The sequence below is a fragment of the Lactuca saligna genome, chromosome 3 (genome assembly GCF_052625555.1).
Source record: "Lactuca saligna cultivar CGN05327 chromosome 3, ASM5262555v1, whole genome shotgun sequence".
Lineage (NCBI taxonomy): Eukaryota > Viridiplantae > Streptophyta > Magnoliopsida > Asterales > Asteraceae > Lactuca > Lactuca saligna.
The window spans coordinates 6,248,902-6,271,495 of NC_136419.1; the positions used below are offsets into that span (position 1 = coordinate 6,248,902).

The following is a 22,594-nucleotide window of genomic DNA, read 5'->3' on the forward strand; positions in this document are numbered from 1 at the left end:
AAGGGTTCGGGGTGATCGCATGGCACACACCACAGTTCCAGCCTGGGATGTTGAGAATCTGATATTTTTCTCATATGATTTTGATACAGTACTTATCACGATGCTTTAAGATACATGATACTTGATTTTCTTTATGACTACGGATGATTTATGGTTTTATTAATGATTTTAAAACGAAATTTTTGGACTGTATTTTTGGATGTTTCATTTATGCTATTATAAGTTATATATAATGTTAGTTTCTATCGCTTATTTTGTTGCAAATAACATCGATGTAGTTTTTTATAATTGATTTTGATGAAAGGAGTTTATAATTATTCTTCCAAATTATATGTGATAATGACAAATTATAACAAATGATTTATAATATCATATGACTTTATTGTTGAAAACCAATGATTATGTGTATTATAAAAATGATTGTTTATGTTTTACCAAAACTTATATGGATGTATCCATTTTAAATATTTTTTATAGTAATAAAAATAATTTATTATCTTATTACATTTGTCAATTTCTTTTTTTCATATTCTTTCTTTATCGTAAAGGAAAAGTAAAATAAATAAAATGTTAATATATTTTCATAAGAAAATATAAGTGATAAAAATATACCTCAAGTATAACACTTCTACTCACCTAACCCACTTTTAACATATTTTTTTTTAAATATTGCTCATAGTACATAACGATTATAATAGTTTTCAAATTCAAATAACCATTTTATTTGGATTGTTCATTCTCTTCCGATATTTCATAGCTTTAAGGACAAAAATGAAAGTACAATACAAAAGTATGATAGTTTTTGTAAATATAATAATGATTTTTTTTTTTCAAATAAGTAGTTTTTAATCAAGAAAAAAGTAATAATTTTTTTAAAATAACATAAAACTATAAAATAGATTATATTATACTAAAAAATTATTGTTATTTGAAATAATAATAACAATAACAACAACAACAATAATAATAATATGGGAAATACAAAGTATTCAAATAAATTATTTATAAATTAGTTAAAAATACATATAGTTTAAAATATTTTTAAATAAAAAACTTAATTAAATTTGATTCAAGCACAACTTTTTATATCTTTTTTATCATATTTAAAATTATTATAATATTAATTACACCTTAGTATAAAAAATATTATTTTAATGATAAATACTTATAATATTGTTTTTCTAATATATAATTATTAATATTTATATTATATTACTGGGCAACAAATCAAAAGTTTAAAACTCTCATAACAAGTCAGTAGTTTTTTTAATTTAAATGTAATTATGATTTTAAATTTAATTATCCATGCTTTTATATTCTCTACTAAATAAAAACTTTTTTAAACTTATGGTTATTAATGTACAATGTATTTTTATTTTACACTTATTTATTATATACATTGTGGTTATGTTAGTAGTATATAAGTAAGTTTTGATTAAAAAATCATATGTTTGAAAAAATCTGTGATTCATAATGAAAGAATTAAAAAAAAAAAGTTTTTTTTTACATCAATGGTTATTTCAACACGGATTCTTTATAACATTGTTTATATAAATGAAATGTATGTTGATTTCTAAATATTCATTTTGAATGATTTATAAGCGTTTAATAAGTTTTGTTTGATATAAATGTTATAGTAGATGTTGTAGTGTTTTTATTTTATTAAAACTTATAGTTTTTCCATACTATTTGTTATTTTTTATATACAAATTGACATACGTTTTATATATAACTATAACAATTTAAAACGTTCTCTAAATTATCAAAAGTTGTAGTATTTATTTTTTTCATACTACTTTGTATTTTTTATATATAGAAATCAATATATGTTTGTATTTACATAACATAAAACGATCTATAAAGTTATGAATTAATAGTGGAAATAAATATTGATATAAATTTATTACAATTAATAAAACAAATACGTTAACTATAGAGTTTGTGTTGCTACTGACATTGGTTTTTCATATATAAATATTAAATCACAATTAGTTAAATGTTATAATTTTAATTAAATAGTTATATTCACGTGCAACGCGCAACGATTCAACTAGTTATACTAATAAAAAAAAATATTTTTTCATTCACCACATTCATTTAAAACCCCCATGACTTTTTAATTTCTCTTTAATAATGATTATAAGTTGGTTAATAATGTTAAATAAATATCTAACCTAAACTGTAATCATATATAAACTAAATTTCAATATTAAAATAATATATTTACTTTTACTTATAAAGTTATGTTTTTAACTTTAAACATATTATTCTTAATGTATTAGTTTTAAAATGTTGTTGTATGTAAACTATTATCATTTTAACTCTACAATTTTTGTATAATTTGGATAAAATATTTAAATTGTTAATTTAGATATAATATTATAGGGTCACCTTAAATATAAATTTTAGTTCAACTTAAACAACCCAAATAATATTTTGTAAATAGTTAAAGGTGGTAAACTGTAGTATCTTTCTATTAATGATTATAAGTTGGTTAATAAAGTTAAATAAATAAAAAACCTAAAGTGTAATCATACAAAAACTAAATTTTAATATTAAAATAATATCTTTACTTCTACTTATAAAGTTATATCTTTAAGTGTTAACATATTATACTTAATTTAATAAATTTAATATGTTGTTGTATGCGAACAATTATCAGTTTAAAACTAAAACTTTAGAACAGTTTGGATAAAATAATTAGATTGTTACTTTAAATATAATATTACATGTTCAACTTAAATATTAAATTTTGTTCCATTTAAAAAAACCTAAAGAATATTTTGTGAATAGTTAAAGTGATAAATTGTAGTGCTAAATACAAAAACTAAATTTTAATCTCGATTTTACTAAAATATTTCCTAAATATATTTTTATAATCATTAAAAATTTCAAATAAATAGCTTATAATAATAATAGTTAAAAATAACATTATATAAATGATTATATTTTTACTTTTAAAAACAAAAGAAACAATGTTTGATGTTTTAAACAATTATAATGATAGAAATTATAACGTTAAGCTGATAAATTTTAAGAAAACAAATAAATAATAATAACAACAATTATAAATAACATTAAATCATATATTATTTTTATTTCTATTCATGAGTAACATGCGGATAGAGGTCATTCAAACGATTGAGATCGTCCAGTTTTAATAGATATATATATTATCATATAATTCAAACTAATCAATATATTATATCTACTTCATATACGAATTATTATATCAAATTTAATAATAATGTTATTTGTATATTTAAGAAAAACATATATTTGTAAAAATTTCAACTATATATGTGTTTCTGCGAAATGCGCAGGAATTAACCTCGTTCTAATAAAATAATAGTTTTTCTGTCATGTGTCACCGATTTAGACCTACTAATTAATAATATGTCACTTGTCAATCTTTTGTTTCTCTTAATTAATATTTTGCCAAATTTCATTATACTCATTATCTAATTTACATATATAACCACTAATTACATATATATAGCCACTAAATTTATAGATATTAAAATCTTGGATTACATTTTTTTTTTTTTTAGATACACCCAATTACATACAAAAAATTCTTGCACATTTATTTTCAAACTAAATTATATATATATATATATATATATATATATATATATATATATATATATATATATATATTTGAACCAATGATTATAATTTTACATAACTAACTAATTAACTAACTAGCTAACTAACTAACTATATATATATATATATATATATATATATATATATATATATATATATATATTAGTTTTACATATATAACCACTAATTACATATATAGCCACTAAATTTATAAATATTAAAATCTTGGATTACATTTTTTTTTTGTAGATATACTCAATTACATACAAAAAATTCTTGCACATTTATTTTCAAAATAAATTATATATATATATATATATATATATATATATATATATATATATATATATATATATATATATATATTCATTTGAATCTATGATTATAATTTTACATAACTAACTAATTATCAATTATTAGTTTTTCTATAAAAGATTAATTAATTTTGTAACCGTGATTCCTACGAGTTATAACATTGTATATAAAAAAGAAATGCAAGTATAATATAAAATGTAGAGAGTCTCTAATTTCATAGATAAAATTCCATATAAAATTTTTGGAAACAAAAAAATAATGGATACGTCAATCGCATTGAAAATATGTTAAATGTTACTTTGTCATAAATAATTAAAAAATAAATAATAAATAAAATATTAAAGTAATAAATGGTAGTAAAATACTAAAAAACTGAAATAAAAATAAAATTAAGACAAAATAAAAAAAATGTGATCTTTGATTTTAATATAATGAAAAATTATATTTTTAATTAAATTGTGACAATCTAAGAGTATTAGGTGTGAGTAACTAGATGTAACATCATTTTGGTGTCACCTTACATTACACATCACCAATGGTGTTATAATACCAAGTGGGAAAATGGTCACCATATTGCATCTTGTTAGAACACCAACTTTTTATCCACTTTATAATTTATTTTATTTTTTTTCGATTTTTTTTTTTAATTTAGACAAATATTTTTTAAATATAACATAATAAATAAAACATAATTTTTAAAAATGATAAATAACATATAATAAAAAAAAATTTTAAAGATTAAAATTAACATAGAAATTAAATTACACATAACATTCAAATTAAAAAAAAAAAAATACAACGCTATTCGTTACAAAAATATTTTTTTTAAAACTAAACTCTATTCGTTATTTTTATTGTTACCATAGAAGATATAATCCGTCAAGTCCCCTCGAAGTTGTCCGTGTTTATGTGTGTCCTGAATGTCAACAACTCGATGCAAATACTTTGATGTTCCTGGTTGAAACTGAGCGTATCCTGGCTCCGTTGGGATATAGTGTGCAATATTTCGCCCTTTATCTTCTATTACCATGTTATGCATTATGATACATGCATACATGATATATCGTAGAGTTTTTAAATGCAATGGTCGTGCTACATGTTCAACTATATGTCACTGCGCCTTCAGCACTCCAAAAGCACGATCCACATCCTTAAGTGCTCCTTCTTGTCTTTTCTTAAAAAAATTGTCTTGTTCTTCAACCGAGTGGCGGAATGCCTTCACGAATGTGTAATACCAAGGATATATTCCATTTGTAAGGTAATACCCATGTTTTTATTCGTTTCCATTCACCGTGAAAAGAGCATCCGGGGCCTTTCCATTCAAAAGATCGTCGAATATTAATGAATGATCAAGAATGTTGACGTCGTTGTTGGAACCCGCAACCCCAAAAAAATGCATGTCAAATCCATAAATCTTGAGAAGCAACAGCCTCTAAAACCAACGAAGGTGATCCGTGATGACCACTTTTGTATTGCCCTTTCCTAGCTACCAGACAAGTTATCCATTTCCAGTGTGTGCAATCAATGCTTCCGATCATTCCTGGAAACCCATTGCGTTCTTCACGCGCCGCATACAATTCTTGCAAATCATGCAACAAAGGTTTCCGCAAATACACGTCTCCAAATGTTTCAACAACAACCCTTGACAATGTATCCAAACTCTCTCTTGCGGTTCTTTCAGACATTCTCATATAGTCGTTCATGGTGTAGAGTGACTCCCCCATAGCCATTAAAAGAATGGCCGCAACACATTTCTACAACGTTGTAAACCCTCGTCTACCTCTAACATCATATCTCAACTGAAAAAAATTCATACCTAAACATAAATTAACTACATTTTAAAAATATATTGCATATGTTGTACAATTAAAGAAACATGTACTAGAGTTTTATTTATTTTGTATAAACGTATAGTAAAGAATCGATAACGGCTTTCCAAGGCGTTGACGATCCATATGAACACATTTCTATTCAAACAAAATATTCTTTTGAAGTAATGATATCTGAATCATCGGATGAGTCGAAAGGGTCCATATATATATTTTTGAAGATAATTGTTTGAAAAAATTTATAAAATGGTAGGTTTTTATAGGGTAAATGATTTGTTTTTAATAGTTATTTTTTTATTTTTTTTATTTTATAAACGAACCTTTGCCAAAGAAACGTTTGAAATCTATGTGTTTCACCCGGTCGTGACACCAACGAATTCCACCCTCAACGAGCAAAAACGAATGGGGGGGGGGGTGTTCCCCCTATCAAGACGTCATTAAGGCGTGCCACGTCCGTATAACGAGCACGAGCAATTCCCATACCATCTAGTCTAAAGCAAATGTCATTATTTTTTATTATAAAATATATAAATAAAAGTTAATTACAAAAAGTATTGATTAAGTCGGTTACTTTTTTTTTTAAACGATAAGTTAGTAGTTAAAAATTAGCATTACCAATTTAGTAAAAATCAACAATGTCCGTATTAATACGTGCAACCTCTAATTTAAGATGCAAAGTCTTTAACAAATATTATTTAACAAATATTATGAGTGTTTGGGATTACTTCTTAAATTGACTAATTAACATATTGACTTTTTCAAAAAGAAAATCAGTTAAAAAGATATTTGGCTTGTTGAAAATTTATTTTGGAATGACTTTTTGGTGAGGGTGAAAAATGAAGGTTTCAATAAGTTAAAAAAACATGGTTTTTTGGAAAATCATACATAAATAAATCATTTTTATGTTATTTTACATATAAAAGTTAACCAATAATTTTTAACTTGTTGACTTATTGATTTTTTTTATAAACACGTTTTAAAAAATCATAATTCAATAAATGTTTTTGCCAAAAGTCATTTAATAGAACACAATTATTTCACATCTTTCTCTAGTAATACTTATGAACACATACATTTTCATTTTTACAGTCAAATATATAAAATTTAATCAAAAAATAAAATTATACATTGACAAATTCAATTTTTCTCTATTCTAAATTGTAGATATTTAAAAAAAATGTATCTTTTATAAAACATATTCAAAAATCAAAATATTATATTCATAGTTTAAAAAAATATATCGTTTATAAAACATATTCAAAATTCAATTTAGGGTTTGATAATTTTTATTTTATGGTTTTATTTTGTTATTAGTTTTTATTGTTATATGAGAAAATTACATAAAAACATTAATTTTACATAAAATTTTGATTTTGATATTGTATTTTTTTCATAATAAAGTTATTAAGTTTATAATTTTGTTGCAAATTTAACCAAGCGACCGGTTTGTTTCAAATGTTTCAGATTTCTTAGTTGCTGATCAGGAAAAAAGCAGATATACCTTCCAAATATAATCATAGTTGATAAACATTTTAGTTAAATTAAATTGTTACATAAAAATATACTCACTTTCCTTAAAAAAAAAAATCTTCTTTCAAAGCAACACGATTGTGTGCAATGCCTTCTCAAGATCGATCCAGTGGTTTATCATCCCATGATTCGAGAGTGGTGTAAACAAAACAATGATGGTTTCCTCTAGGAGAGATTTTATTATGGACAACCTTCATCGTGTTAGTTACACCACTCTCGAATGATGGTTTCCTCTAGGAGAGATTTTATTATGGACAACCTTCATCGTGTTAGTTACACCACTCTTGAATGACGAACCTCATGACGACATTGAGAAGGCATTGTAAAAAATCATGATGTTCTGAAAGAAGAAAATTAAAAAAAAATTAGGTAAAATGGGTAAAGACCTACATAAGAGTTCAATTTAACTCAAATCAAATGTTTGCCAATCAGGATCAAATATAGAAGCCACGTTAACTTTTTGTCTAGTAAACAAGTTAAAAATATAAAATACTTGAAACAAATCACTTGGTTAAATTTGCAAGAAAATTATGAACTTCATGGCCTAATTGAAAAAGTATATTGAACTTTATTTTTTAAAATATAAATAAACTAAAAGCATACCAAAAACCCAAATTAATTACCGACAAAATAGTTTTGTAAAATTAAATTAAATTAAAATATACCAAACACAAATACTTATTATACCCAACATTATAGTTTAATACAGTTATAGATTGCAACATTTAAAACCCAATCATTCATATTATTTCTAGATTTATTAATAGAAAACACCAAATTTCATCAACTTCTTAGAAACATTTCATATTATCAAAATGAGGATATATTCATTTGATTGAAATAGACTCCAGAAGGACCATCATCCGGCAACAAAGCAACCATGACCGGAGCTCTAGCACCTTCTTCTGGGGTCAAGTGCCCCGTATGAGATGTGATATCAGTAATCACATAACCTGGATGAACACAATTCATAAGAATATTACCAAACTTTCTTGCTAAAAGCCTTGTGTAACCATTAATCGCAGCTTTTGAAACTTTATAAGCGGCAACCGTTAAAGGCCAACCGTTTTCCGATAACTTATTGTCTTTCAAGTCCCTCAAAAACCATTCGATGATCTCATCAATTCTATCTTCAGTAAGATTTTCAATATCTTGAAACTCTGCTCTCACCTTCTCATTGTGGATCCACTAAAAAGTAAAGAAAAATAAGACGTATCATGTTAAATTTATTTTAAAGCTAAATACGAAAGTAATGATACATACTTCCATTAAGTTGTGTATTATACCTTCTTCGATTCATTTCATTCTAGTACGATATTATAGTTCAATTCAAAACAAAATTAATAATAACCTATCTAATTTATAACATTATATTTTTATTTTTTATTTATTATAAAATCATATACTTTTGAAAAATTTAGTCAGTTAGAGCATCTTAAAAAATGGACCTCTTTTTAGTGGTCCATAATCATATTACTACAACATCGAAATTTGTTATGTCATATATCACGAGCTGACGAACATATAAACATTTACTTCTTATAAATATATTTTCACTATCCATGAGCTTTTGAAATAATTATAAATAGATTTTACTGTTTTATTTATTAATCTAATATATATTCTATATAATATCATAAAATAAAACAAAATATTCTAATAAAACCAAAAATATAAAAACATCAGTCTCATTTAAATAAAATTAAAAATAAATTGTTTTAATTTAAACAAAAAAAACATATTTAATATTGGTCTTCGTTATAAAGATTTCAATTAATAGTTTTTAATGATAGAAATAATTAAAACTAATATTCGGGTTTTATTATGTATTTCTAGGAAACAAACAAAAGAAGGGTACAAGATGAAATTTTAATATAAAAACAAGGGTGTGAAGAAATTAGAAATATACTATTACAAATGAATTTTTAATAGTGGTTGTGAATTGCTTACATGTAGCAGATCTCAATATTTGGAAACTTTATCTAAGAGTGCAAATTTTCGTTCTTACTATTATTGGTTGTGATTTACATGTAGTTTTCCATAATTAGACTTTTCATTCTTAGTATTATTGGTTGTGAATTGCTTACATGTAGTTCTCCATAATTAGAAGAAACGTTGACTATTCTTGGTGAATCAGAGAGATGAAGAAGCGGAAGAAACGCTTCGGTTACTCCTTTAGTTCCATAGTAATTTGTTTTGATACAATCTTCTCCCAAATCGGAAGGTTGTTCCAAAATCCCAGTTAAAAGATGTGCGTTTTCGTCAACCACTTGTTCCTAATCAAAACATACAAATCAAATACACGCCAGTTTTAATATTTGTAGTAAAATCAACACAATACAATACAATATAACTTGTATAAATGATCGATCAATATGACTTACATATCCTGCTCCATCTTTGAAGACCCTAAATTCGTCATACTTCACGATTATTCCACTTTCAGCTGCATTGTTGACCTAAATTAACACAACTGAAATTTTAATCTAATTTGATATGATATAAATGACAGAAGAAAACGTTTGTTTTCTCTCACCAAGATATCGAGCTTTTTGAATTGAGATTCGACGAATTTGGCCAACCGACCAACACTCATCGGATCTTTCACGTCAAGTTGATGAAAAACGACATCGTTAAGGCCAGAAACTTTGAGATTTTCGATAGCTTTAATACCTCGATTCTCGTTTCTAGCAGTTACTACGACGGTAACGCCGTTTGAGGCCAATTGACGGCAAATCTCAAGTCCAATACCTTTGTTTCCTCCGGTGACAACTGCAACTCTGAAATCATAGCAAATAACAAACAAACAAATATCAAAGTTCCATTTATATTAAATACAAGTAGTAAACAATTAAGAAGTATTTCGATGAGTATATGATCGATATTTATACCTTTTTGAATTGATTTTCTCCATGGATTTTGATCTGCAAATACTCGACTAATTAAGTTTACTCAAGGGATTGAAGTTTATCTGGTATGACTCGAATTAAAATTTTGAATTCAAATCCACACTTGTTTTTGTATCGGATGTATACCAAGAAATATGACGATGAACATATGAAAAAAGTTTTATCCACGAGACTGGTTCACCGGATATTTGATCGGAGAAGGAAAAAATTATCTGAGGAAGAAGATGAGAGATCTTTTAAATATATAGAATCAACTGATCAAGTTATCAACCCCAGTTCTTTTTTTTCTTTTTTTCTTTCTCGATTGAATAATACAGTGTAGAGTGTAGACACGTAGTTCTCTGACCACAATCCACATGCACGGTGAAACTACCCAAATTTGTGCAAACATGTGGGTGTGCGGTTGGGCACCACAAACGGAAGGCAAAGAGAATTTCTGAACGTCACCTCTTGTATTTATTTCTACCCAAAGGTGAGTAGTCACATTTTTGACTTGATTAAAATGTATTTATTTCTGACTGCATTCCGTGTGCCCTTCCTATTTGAAGTAGGGATTCTGTATACTTACTTTAGAATTAAGTTAGATTTACCGTTTTGAAAAAAAAAAAAATCAAATTTATATTTTATTTCTATTTTTATTTATTTATTATGTTATATGATTTTTCACTTTTAAACTTAAAAATCTAAATAATATTATTGATTCTTATTTTTACTTAAAAGTTGAGGAATGTCCGTCAAAAGTAAAAAAAAAAAAAAAAAAAGATAAAGAGAGAGGAACCGAAGAGTCGTTAGACTCACAAATGATCGGGGATAGACTATTATAGAAAGAAGAAAACACTATGGAAGACTTTCGGTAGAGGCAACAAAAAGGATATGAACGGAATAGCAACCAACTTTTATGTTGCAAATTTCCCGGATGGTTGCAGTAGAACAATTTTATGGAATTTTTTTCAAAAGATGGGCTATGTTGCTCAAAAAGATCGTCTTGGTCTTCTTTCAGCTTAATTTGAAAGATTCACTCTCAGTGCAAAACGAGCTAAAGCTTGAAAAGTGGTTGAATGACACTCGTAACTAGGATATTGGGTACAAAGTTCTCTATTAGATGACTAGCGAAGGCTTGATTTGAGAAGACTCACTTGCACACGTGGGATTCGAGCCTTATGTGACATGAGAGAGAGAGAGAGAGAGAGACTTGTTAGCACCTCAATAAATAGTGGGTTACATTCCACTGTTAGAGTGTGCTTGAGTGTTGTAGCATTGAGAGTGTTAGTGTGAACTATTTATTTGTCGTTATCTAGCTTATACTTTTTGTGTAACACCTTTCATTATCAAATATATCTTTTAGACACTTAAATCACCATGTCCATTGTTGTAACACCTACGGATTCTGGCTAGTCAATAATAAACATTAAAAATGATTTTTTTATTATATAAAATAAATAATCTTAACCAAAGTAATAGTTATGGTCAACAATTGTAACATATATCACGTAATAAATAAGAATTATGTGAATATTATGTACTTCATGATTATTATAATATAAAGAGGAAAAATCAGCCGAATCGTCTGTAAATCGTAAAAATAAGTGTGCAATAACATATATATATATATATATATATATATATATATATATATATATATATATATATATATATATATATATATATATAGAAAGTACACGTCTCCCCGATCCTGAAAATATAAATTTCATAGAGATCCAACTCCGTATGAATTAGATATATGATTTTTAAAAGATATAAAATTTAGTCGTGCACAACGAATGCATGAAGTAAAAAACTACGAAGAAAATGATTGATTTTTAGCTAATGCGATCAAAAAGAAAATCTTAGTATTCCTTAAAATATTTTTTTTGAGAAAAAGAGCCAAAAATGAAGTCCGTACGAGAGATTATGATTTTAGCAAAATCATTTAATATTATAAAAATTTAGAAAAAAATATAAATTCAATATTAGCCGGCAGAGTCTAAACAAAAGTTGTAAATCTCGTCGATAACTACGCATGGATATAAAGAACGTAAAAAAATGGAGTTCGTATGAATGATTTATATTTTATAATAGCACATTTATGTATTAAAATAAAGTGTAAATCATATATATATATATATATATATATATATATATATATATATATATATATATATATATATATATATATATATATATATATAGAGAGAGAGAGAGAGAGAAAGAGAGAGAGAGAGAGAGAGAGAGAAATGTATCGACGATGCAGTCGTTATAAGCCTAGTGTTGAGTACTTTCAACATTAGTTTAGTACAAATATAAGTAAATCTAATTTAAATAGTACTAGCCGTTTACCCGCGCCAAGCGACGGGTGCAAATAGTTTTTACTCAAATTAATTTCTACAGCCGATTAATTCTTTTACGCAAATATTTTATTACATATAAACAAGTATGAATAATAGTCGTGCTAGTATAAATGAAATCAATAAGAATTAAAAATAAAAAATTGTGATTCTTTACAAATGTATATATGAACACGTGATTGATTGTGTATTATTAATCGTGCAACACTTCTTTATACATCACATTTTATGTATAGACTTCGCTGATATTTAAATGTTCGTGAGAGTTCACTCATATGCATTGGCACATAATATCTTTCTAGATAATGCTACATAAAATCGGTCATACGAAAAAAGCGATTCTGACTTGTCTTATTTTTCGATCGGGTTTCCTTGAAGCTCAGTTCTATCAATCTTTTTTCGTTAGCTTTTTAGGTTTGAAATCACATTTTTTGGTTTAATGTGGTATTTGAGCTAATCTAGTTCACTCATATTGTTCAACTTTCGTCATTGCATACAAGATTAATATTTTTCTCAACGCTTTGTTTCCTTTTAGTTGGAGTCGAATAAATTATTTTTGTATAATTATCATATTTACAAAAAACATAGTTTGTTGACAAATCTATTTATATATATATATATATTTTGCCTTTCAGATTGTATAACTTTTATATATGCATCAATGCTAATCAAAGGTTCACAACATTTTTTGATAAAAAAATATTGTTATATTAATAAAAAATCAATAAATATATCTAAAATTAAAATTAAATCTCCCCATAGAAAAACTATTAAAAAGGAAACTCATGAGTTAAATATATTACAAATCATGCAAACGAAAAAAGTTATATTAATCCGTCAATATCTTAGAATAGATCTTATAAATTAATAAATTAATTTTTTTTTTGAAACAGCTAAACGCATACTTTTAAATACGCACCCCAGGTTTGAGCTCTGCAAAGCGGGCAAACTCAGCCCCTGATACGATTTCCAGAGAAAATTCCCCCACAATGAGCATTTAAAAAGGATTTATGGAGTCCCAAAGTGGGGTTATAAAGTATTTGTAATCTAAATCTATATATAGATTTCATACATGACATTATTTTTTTATTTTTATTTTTGTAACTCCGAAAGCAAACAAAATTACAGCCACAAGATTTAACTTTTAGGTAGTTACAAACCCGTCTTTTACACTTCAGCAAAGAAAATACGGCATGGTGCGGTGCCCTTCTTTTGCTCATAGAAACTTCAAAAAATTTAACCTGAGTTTCAGAAAAATAATGCCCCCTACGTATTCTTTTATTTCTTCTAGCACTGTCAAAAAGGAAAACAAACAAAAGATCATACATTGACATTAATTGTACAAGAGATACAAATATGGAAAAAAAAAACACCAAACGAACACACCACCACAACATTTTGAGGCTGAAGTAGGCACATATCAATCACCAAAAGATTATTGTGTACTACTTATTCATTTGAGAGTAAATTTCTAGACATGTAGCCATTTTATAAAATGGAGAATTACTTGTCTGGAAAATACTTGTGAACCATGGCAATATAACAACAGATATATTAGAAGATCGTGGTCAATTACACAAAGAAATGATTGCATACCTTTGTCTTCTCTTTGTGATAAAATGCTTGCATGTGGTTCTCCAAAACCATATTCCAGATCAGTAAGTAGCACCTATTTGGAGGACAAAAACATCGTTTTTAATATGCGTTTAAAATAATAATGTCCCTCACATTAGATGATTATTCAACACCTTTAAACCAATCTTTATACTTTTATCCGGCCACAACCCTGCTCTTGTAACAACTTCAACAAAAACTAAAAATTCATCTATACATGATTGAAAAACACAAAAACCAATACAACTAAGTCAATGAAAAGTTTAAAAGCAAGATAGAATGCAAAATAAATGTTAGCAATGAACAGATTGACCAATTTCGCATGCATCTTTGACTGCAAAAACAAAGAAAATGAAAAGATTAAGGTCGGTAGTTACTAAAAAATACAACCTAGAAAATTTTAATTATTGAATAGAAGAAAAAAATCACTATATTATATCACGTTAATGCAGAAGAATCGAGATTCTTAAAAATACAACCTATCCATCAAGAACATCATAAGGTTACTCCATGAAATGGAATTATTAAACATTTGTGAAAACAGTAAAAAGGTTGTCCATAAACATTGAATTACAGAACTCCAAACTTATCACAACCCAAGTATGAATAACGTCATCAGGGGTAAGAAAGCACCATTAGGTACTTGTCGACATTTCAATATACCAATCTACTTTTGGGGGATCACCAATTATAGTAATGAAATTTCACTATTCCAACCACTTAAAAAAGCCCTCCTAGCCAAATATGCAAAAAAACAGATAAATGAAAAGCGGCAGAGAGAACAAATCCTAATTTCGTTAAAGAGAAAAACGCGTAGATGTCAACCTCTTTTGATTTTGGAAACAAAGGAAAATCATCCAAGAAATTCAAAAAGAAAGGTTAGATAGAAAGGAATTAAAAATCAGGAAGATGAAGATTCACCAACATGTAGAACTTGCTGTCGAATCCAAGAAATTTATGGAACAAACAAATGTTATTGCGCCGTTTAGGGTTATTAATAGGCTTCTTGTCAAAGTAAGAAAAATGTATACCTGGCAATTCTCTGAGTAAGAAAAAGAGAGGAATCATGGGAGAAAGAGATATAGAGAGTGGGAGAAAAAGAGATCTCACGAACTGAGAAATAGGAAATTCTAAAAATACTTACAAGTATTTTGAATGGAGGGGGATACGTACCATGAAGATTGAGCCAATTTGGGGTTAGAGTTTCCGATGTGCGATGGTGGCGTTGATGGTGGCAACGAGATAGAGTTAGGGTTTCTCATCTCGACATAAGGTAGAAGCGAGTGGTAGATGCCAGTGAAGGTAATGGCAGTGTTAGGAGGTTGGTGGTAACCGAGGCTATTGAAGAGAGTAAGGAAGAAGACGGGAGAGATCTGGGAGAAATGACGGTTGGGGGAAGATATTAGGGTTTTCCAACATCTAACAAAGGACAAGATAAGACCGTAAGTTACGATGATACGCATGTGTATACGCTTACATTGTAAGCTTAATAGAATTGTACATGGTGTTATAAGAGGTATACCTCTTAATTTTCAAGAAATGGGCAATATGTTTAATAATATAGTAAAGATTATAAAAGGGTGTTTAGTCATTTAAGTAAATATAGATGGTGATTTTTGAAAATTCAATTACTATAAATAAGAGTTTTTAGGCTCTCATATCTCATGCATCATTCTCTTGATTCAAAAGTCTTTCTCTTCTTATCCCCCGAACATTTCGGTCCCTCGTGATTCGACTTCTCTTTCTGTAGTTTTAGTATAGTAAGGTGAGCGTTGAAGCACTGTAAGAATCTGTCTTAGAAAGATTCAGCGACGATGTTTTGCCCATACAGAGCCCGACTCCTAGCTAAATCCGTCTTGTAAGTAAGTTATGTTTATCATATTTTAAATATAGCTTATATTTAAAATTAGTATTGTTATTATGAACTTATAATAAATATTTTTGCTATTATTATGACTTATATAAGTGTCGTTATAATATATTTTTAACTACTCGCGGTACGGAGAATCTGGTTTAAAGAACCGCATAGGGTTGTTGGATTTCAGATGTGCTATATGCCAAAATGGTCATGCCCTCCGATGTTTTATGTCTGACCCATGTTTGTACATAATGGTTGAAAAATATTGTTTAAATGTTTATATAATAATAATAATGCTAAGACTAATAACTAGTCACAGTAAATATTATACTAAAATCTAGTGGTAATAATACTAGATTTCATCGAAGGAAATTATATTGTTAAGAAGCGAAGCATTGTTCGAGTTTGGAATTATCACTTTAACAAGTGATCGTATAGTTACTTTCATCTTACACACATAAATATGAAATATTTAATATAAATTACGTGCTATATGTGCATATTATTTGTGTTCCGGATATGTATGTTGGATGAATAAAAATATACATGTTTTAAACTATATATGTATTTTATACCTATAATTATGATGAGTAAAAGATGGGTAGATTAAAGATGAGATGAATGATGAGCGATGAAAGATGAGATGAATGATGGGTGATGATATATGAGTGATAAAAGATAGTGAAAAGCGATGACCCAAGCGATGCCTCGTCATCTAGCAGAGTATAGATGACAACCATAATAACATCCATAAAATTCGAGCAAATTTAAAACTTTTTAAATCATTTAAAACCATTCAGTCATTACAATTTGTTTTCAAAATAGTTTAAACATCAGAGTTCCCATAAATCATAATCATCAATCGAGGAAGTGTACGGTCACGCATTCGCCTTCTTGCGGCCATCTGCTGAACCTAAAACAATAAACTGAAACTGTAAGCTCGAAAGCTTAGTGAGTTACCCCCAAAATACCCATACACACAACAATACACATATAATGTCAAACATCATACTATGGGTCCAATCATCCATCGAGATGGAATACCCCAGGCCCACAACTATCAGGTTGGAATGCTAACATACTACAAATCCAATCATCATCGGGATGGAATACTCTCGGCCCAAAACTATCGGGTTAGAATGAATGTTCCAAAACTAAAACCAACTTGCAGAATCGTATCCATAACAAAAATTATAAATTCACAAGTAGTCTAAAATAAAACATTTGTCTAAACTTTCCCGGATCTTATCTTTTAGAGTTCTATTTACTTTCATTTTAAGGTTCAAACACATTTTTGAGCCCTTAATGATTTATTGGTTGTTATATATATATATATATATATATATATATATATATATATATATATATATATATATATATATATATATATATATTGTTGTAAATAATTGAATGACAACATTTCCTAATGTCAAATGTGTAAGAGTTATTTTCAACTCTTAGGATAAATATGTCAAATATGTGTAAGAACTCATTAATTATGTCTAGTGATTAACTAGTATAAATAGCACTATCACATATGTAAAAGATACACCAATTTGAATACTTTATATAAGTTATCAAATTCTCTCCTTCCTTTCTTCTTTCTTCTTTCTTAAAGGTTCTTAGTTTAGTTTTACTAATCTTGTTTTAATTACATCAAATTTATAACACGTTATCAGCACGAAAGCTCAAACAAAGGTTATTTAGAAGTGGAAATCACATCTATCTTAATCAAGGTATGTATTACTTAGTAAAAACATTATTAATTATAAAAACCCTCATCATATTAAAATAATAATAATACTAATGAATTAATAAAACTTATACATTATGGACTACTAACGATTTTTATTTCTTATACTAACATTTCTTTATGTATTCTAATTTTTTTTATGCATACTAACATTTACATTATGCAACTAACTTTTATTTATGCATACTAACATTTACATTATGCAACTAACTTTTAATTATGCATACTAACATTTATATTATGCAACTGACTTTTCTTTATGCATACTAACATTTAAATTATATTTATTTATACATGTCAATGTTTATTTTTTACTCTTCATAATTTTATTTTAAGATTTACTAATATTTATTAATGCATCTAATTAGTAAAATTATACAAAGCAAAGTTATGTATTAGTTATAAATCTTATTAAATGATTTATAAATATACAAAACGGATATATATATATATATATATATATATATATATATATATATATATATATATATATATATATATATATATATATATATATATGCAACGGTTATAAACAGTAAAAACAACGGCTATATTTTTTTTACTATAAATAAACATATTTACCCTGCTTATTTTACCCACAATAAATATTTCTTTCTTCTATCAAACAAATCAATTTCAAGAAATCAAGCTTCATGATGATTCACCCGTTTGTGATAATCATGACTATAATAGTCATATTACTTTTTATCCCAATCTTTAACATCGAAGATAATATGGAATTTCATCTACTTTTAGGCTTGTATGCAATGTTAGCTTTACCGCTTCTTTTTTGTGTAATATTTATTGAAATAAATGGATTTTAATTTTTATTTTGTTTAAAATTTATAGTTACATTATGTCCAACATTGCAAAGCTCGAGTTTGCAGCACTTGAAGTTAGCGGGAAAAACTATGTGCCATGGATGATAGATGTAAAAATGCATCTTGAGTCCATGGGAATCTCAAATGCTATAAATGAATTTAATAATTGCTTGGTACAAGACAAAGCAAAAGCACAAGTTTTTCTTCGTAAGCATATTGATGAAATGTTAAGATTTGAATATCTTGATGTTACTGATCCAAGTATTCTCTGGAATCTTTTGAAAGAAAGATTTGATCATCAAAAGGAAGTTATACTTCCAAATGCTAGAGATGAATGGAGAACACTAAGGTTTCAAGACTTCAAGAAAGTAAATGAATACAACTCAGCTTTGTTCAGAATATGTTCACAACTCAAATATTGTGGACAAGAAGTTACTGATGAAGATATGTTGGAGAAAACTTACTCCACATTTCATGCAACAAACATTACCTCGATGCAACAATATCGGATGCAAAAGTTCACAAGATATTATGAACTGAATGCATGTCTGCTCGTTGCAGAGCAAAACAATGAACTTTTGATGAAAAACCATGAATCTCGTCCAACAGGATCAATAGCACTTCCTGAAGCAAATGCTACAAATATTGATAGTCATCGAAACAATACACGTGGACGAGGGCGTGGTCGAGGACGAGGTCGTGGCTACTTTAATCGAAACCAAAGCCATAATCAGAACCATAATTCTGGTCGTGGACAAGGTAATAGTCGTGGTCGTGGCCAGAAAAGGAATAATTACCAACATTCACAAAGAAACAATGTCCACACACAAGATAAGGCCAAAGTGGCAAGGCATGACACTGGGACATCACAAAAATCTGATGGTTCATGTTATAGATGTGGTAGCACAGGCCATTGGTCAAGGACCTATCGCACACCTGCACATCTTTGTCAACTTTATCAAGAGTCCATTAAAGGAAAAGGAAAAGAAGCAAACCTCATTGATAATGTTGAATTCACTCCGCTAAATGTTGCCGATTTCTGCAATGACATGGAAGACATTAACTAAAAAAAAAAATCTATTATTGTGCTAGTAAAACTGTTTTTCCTTCGTTTATTTTGCATGTAATGCCTTTCCTTCAATAAATGAACTTTCTTTTAATAATAATTATGATTATGTTTATTTACTTATTATTCCTTTCATATGTGAAGTTTAATATGAGTCCAACTGGAGCACAACACCAAGAAAAGATTGGAGATCTTTGTATAGCAGATAGTGGTAGTACACATACTATTCTGAAATCAAAGAAATATTTTTCAAAATTAGTACCAACAAAAACAATTATACATACAATATCAGGTCCTGCAGACTTGATAGAGGGAACCGGGAAAGCCCATTTTATTTTACCAAATGGTACAAACTTTTGTATAGAAAATGCCTTATTTTCTCCAAAGTCTAATAGAAACTTATTAAGTTTCAATGACATATATTTCAAAGGATATGACACAAAGACTGTGACCATTGAAAATAAGAAATATATGTATATTATAGACAAAAGTCATGTGCTTGAAAAACTACCAACACTTGATTCCGGTCTACATATATACATATGATTGAATCAAATATGGTAATCGAAGGAAAACATTGTGATCTTGGGACATTTAGTTTATGGCACGACAGGTTGGGCCACCCAGGATTAACAATGATGCGAAGGATAATTGAGAATACACATGGGCATCCATTGAAGGACCAAAAGTTCCCTCAGTCCAATAGCATAAAACCATGTATATCTTGTTCCCTTGGAAAGTTAATTATAAAACACTCTCCAATGAAAGTTGAAAGGGAGTCACCTAGATTTCTAGAAAGAATTCAAGGTGATATATGTGGACCGATTCACCCTCCATCTGGACCATTTAGATACTTTATGGTCTTAATAGATGCATCCAGTAAATGGTCTCATGTTTGCCTATTATCAACTCGTAATATGGCATTTGCAAAGCTTCTTGCCCAAATTATTAAATTAAGGGCACATTTCCCTGATTATACTATCAAAAGAGTGAGACTGGATAATGCTGGTGAATTTACTTCACAAGCATTGAATGACTATTGTATGTCTGTTGGAATTATTGTTGAGCATCCAGTTGCTCATGTACACACACAAAATGGTTTAGCTGAATCACTGATTAAACGTCTCCAGCTAATAGCTAGACCATTGATAATGAGAACCAAACTTCCTGTGTCTGTTTGGGGCCATGCAATCTTACATGCTGGATCATTGATACGCATAAGACCAAGTTCATACCATGTATATTCTCCACTACAACTTGATTTCGGTCAAGAACCAAATATATCCCATTTGAGAATTTTTGGGTGTGCAGTATATGTCCCTATTGCACCACCTCAACGAACAAAAATGGGTCCTCAAAGAAGGTTGGGAATATATGTTGGTTATGAGTCAGTCTCTATTATAAGATATCTTGAACCATTAACAGGTGATGTTTTCACAGCACGCCTAGCAGATTGTCAATTTGATGAGGCAAATTTCCCATCATTAGGTGGAGAAAAGAAGATCATGGAAAAGGATGTGTCATGGCATGAGCCTTCTTTATCATATCTTGACCCTCGCACAAGGCAATGTGATATAGAAGTTCAAAAGATAATGCATTTCCAAGAAATGGCAAATCAATTACCTGATGCATTTACTGACACAAAAAGGGTGACTAAATCCTATATACCCGCTGTCAATGTTCCAGCTCGAATTGACATTCCACATGGACAATCTGATGATAAAGTCACTCAAGAGTCTAAAACACGCCTGAAGCGTGGAAGGCCATTTGGTTCTAAGGATAAGAACCCACGAAAAAGAAGAGGAGCAGAAAATGCACTAGATCATGAGGAAAGTGTTCTTGGAGAAACACGAATTATTCAAATTCCCCCAGGAAAAGAGGATGATGCACAAAATTATGGTCAGCCAAATAGAATATGTGACCAAAATGAAACTGACAGTATAAATGCAATATTTTCTTATTTAGCTGCATGTGATATTATGAATGATGATCCTGAACCACAATCTGTCAGTGAATGTCAAAGAATAAATGATTGGGCTAAATGGAAGGAAGCTATGCAAGTTGAATTAAATTCTCTTAACAAGAGAAAGGTTTTTGGGAACATTATCCTCACACCTGAAGTTGTGAAACCATTAGGATATAGATGGATCTTCGTACGAAAAAGAAATGAGAAAGACGAAATTGTAAGATACAAGGCCAGGCTTGTTGCTCAAGGTTTCTCTCAAAGACCTGAAATTGATTATGAAGAAACTTATTCACCAGTAATGGATGCAACCACTTTCCGATATTTAATCAGCTTGGCAGTATCTAAAAATTTAGAGATGCGTCTTATGGATGTTGTTACAGCTTACCTGTATGGATCACTTGATAGTGATATCTATATGAAAATCCCTGAAGGATTTAAAATGCCTGAAGCGTTAAGTACAAAACCCAAAGAAATGTATTCTATAAAATTACAAAGATCTTTGTATGGTTTAAAGCAATCTGGGCGCATGTGGTACAATCGTTTAAGAGATTATTTGACAAGTAAAGGTTATAAAAATAACACTATTTGTCCATGTGTATTTATTAAGAAAACAACATCTGGATATGTGATCATAGCAGTCTATGTTGATGATCTGAACATCATTGGAACGAATAAAGAAATCCTTGAAGTGATTGAACTTTTAAAGAAAGAATTTGAAATGAAAGATCTTGGAAAAACCAAATATTGTCTTGGTTTACAGATTGAACATATGCCTAACGGAATACTTGTGCATCAATCAAATTACACAGAAAGAGTCTTGAAACGTTTCAATATGGACAATGCAAATCCTTTAAGCACTCCAATGGTTGTTAGATCATTAAATATTGACAAGGATCCATTTCGTCCATGCGAAGAAAATGAAGAAGTCCTTGGTTCAGAAGTGCTATATCTAAATGCAATTGGAGCTCTTATGTATCTT

The 22,594-nt window shown here is 28.3% G+C and overlaps 2 protein-coding genes across 2 annotated transcripts; one reads left to right on the plus strand and one right to left on the minus strand.

The window, feature by feature from the left end:
* Positions 1 to 7,945: 7,945 nt before the first annotated feature.
* LOC145034319 (short-chain dehydrogenase/reductase 1-like) lies at positions 7,946 to 10,618 on the minus strand. The gene is made up of 5 exons (XM_078982710.1): positions 10,175 to 10,618; positions 9,820 to 10,063; positions 9,668 to 9,742; positions 9,371 to 9,559; positions 7,946 to 8,471 (listed from the first exon to the last, which is right to left on the minus strand). The coding sequence occupies exons 1-5, from the start codon at positions 10,195 to 10,197 to the stop codon at positions 8,094 to 8,096; spliced, it is 909 nt and encodes a 302-aa protein (XP_078838836.1). The 5' UTR covers positions 10,198 to 10,618; the 3' UTR covers positions 7,946 to 8,093.
* An 8,000-nt stretch (positions 10,619 to 18,618) lies between these two features.
* On the plus strand, positions 18,619 to 19,650 carry LOC145035157 (uncharacterized). The gene has a single exon (XM_078983750.1). The coding sequence runs from the start codon at positions 18,619 to 18,621 to the stop codon at positions 19,648 to 19,650; it is 1,032 nt and encodes a 343-aa protein (XP_078839876.1).
* Positions 19,651 to 22,594: the final 2,944 nt, after the last annotated feature.

What these genes read in the sequence shown, in the direction of transcription:
- LOC145034319 (XM_078982710.1), bottom strand. Translation starts at nt 10,197, where the DNA reads ATGGAGAAAATCAATTCAAAAAG. An exon ending in TCAAAAAGCTCGATATCTTG is followed by an intron (nt 9,743 to 9,819) that starts GTGAGAGAAAAC and finishes GTGTTAATTTAG; the next exon opens with GTCAACAATGCAGCTGAAAG. An exon ending in CTAATTATGGAGAACTACAT is followed by an intron (nt 8,472 to 9,370) that starts GTAAGCAATTCA and finishes TTTACTTTTTAG; the next exon opens with TGGATCCACAATGAGAAGGT.
- LOC145035157 (XM_078983750.1), top strand. Translation starts at nt 18,619, where the DNA reads ATGTCCAACATTGCAAAGCTCGAGTTTGCAGCACTTGAAGTTAGCGGG.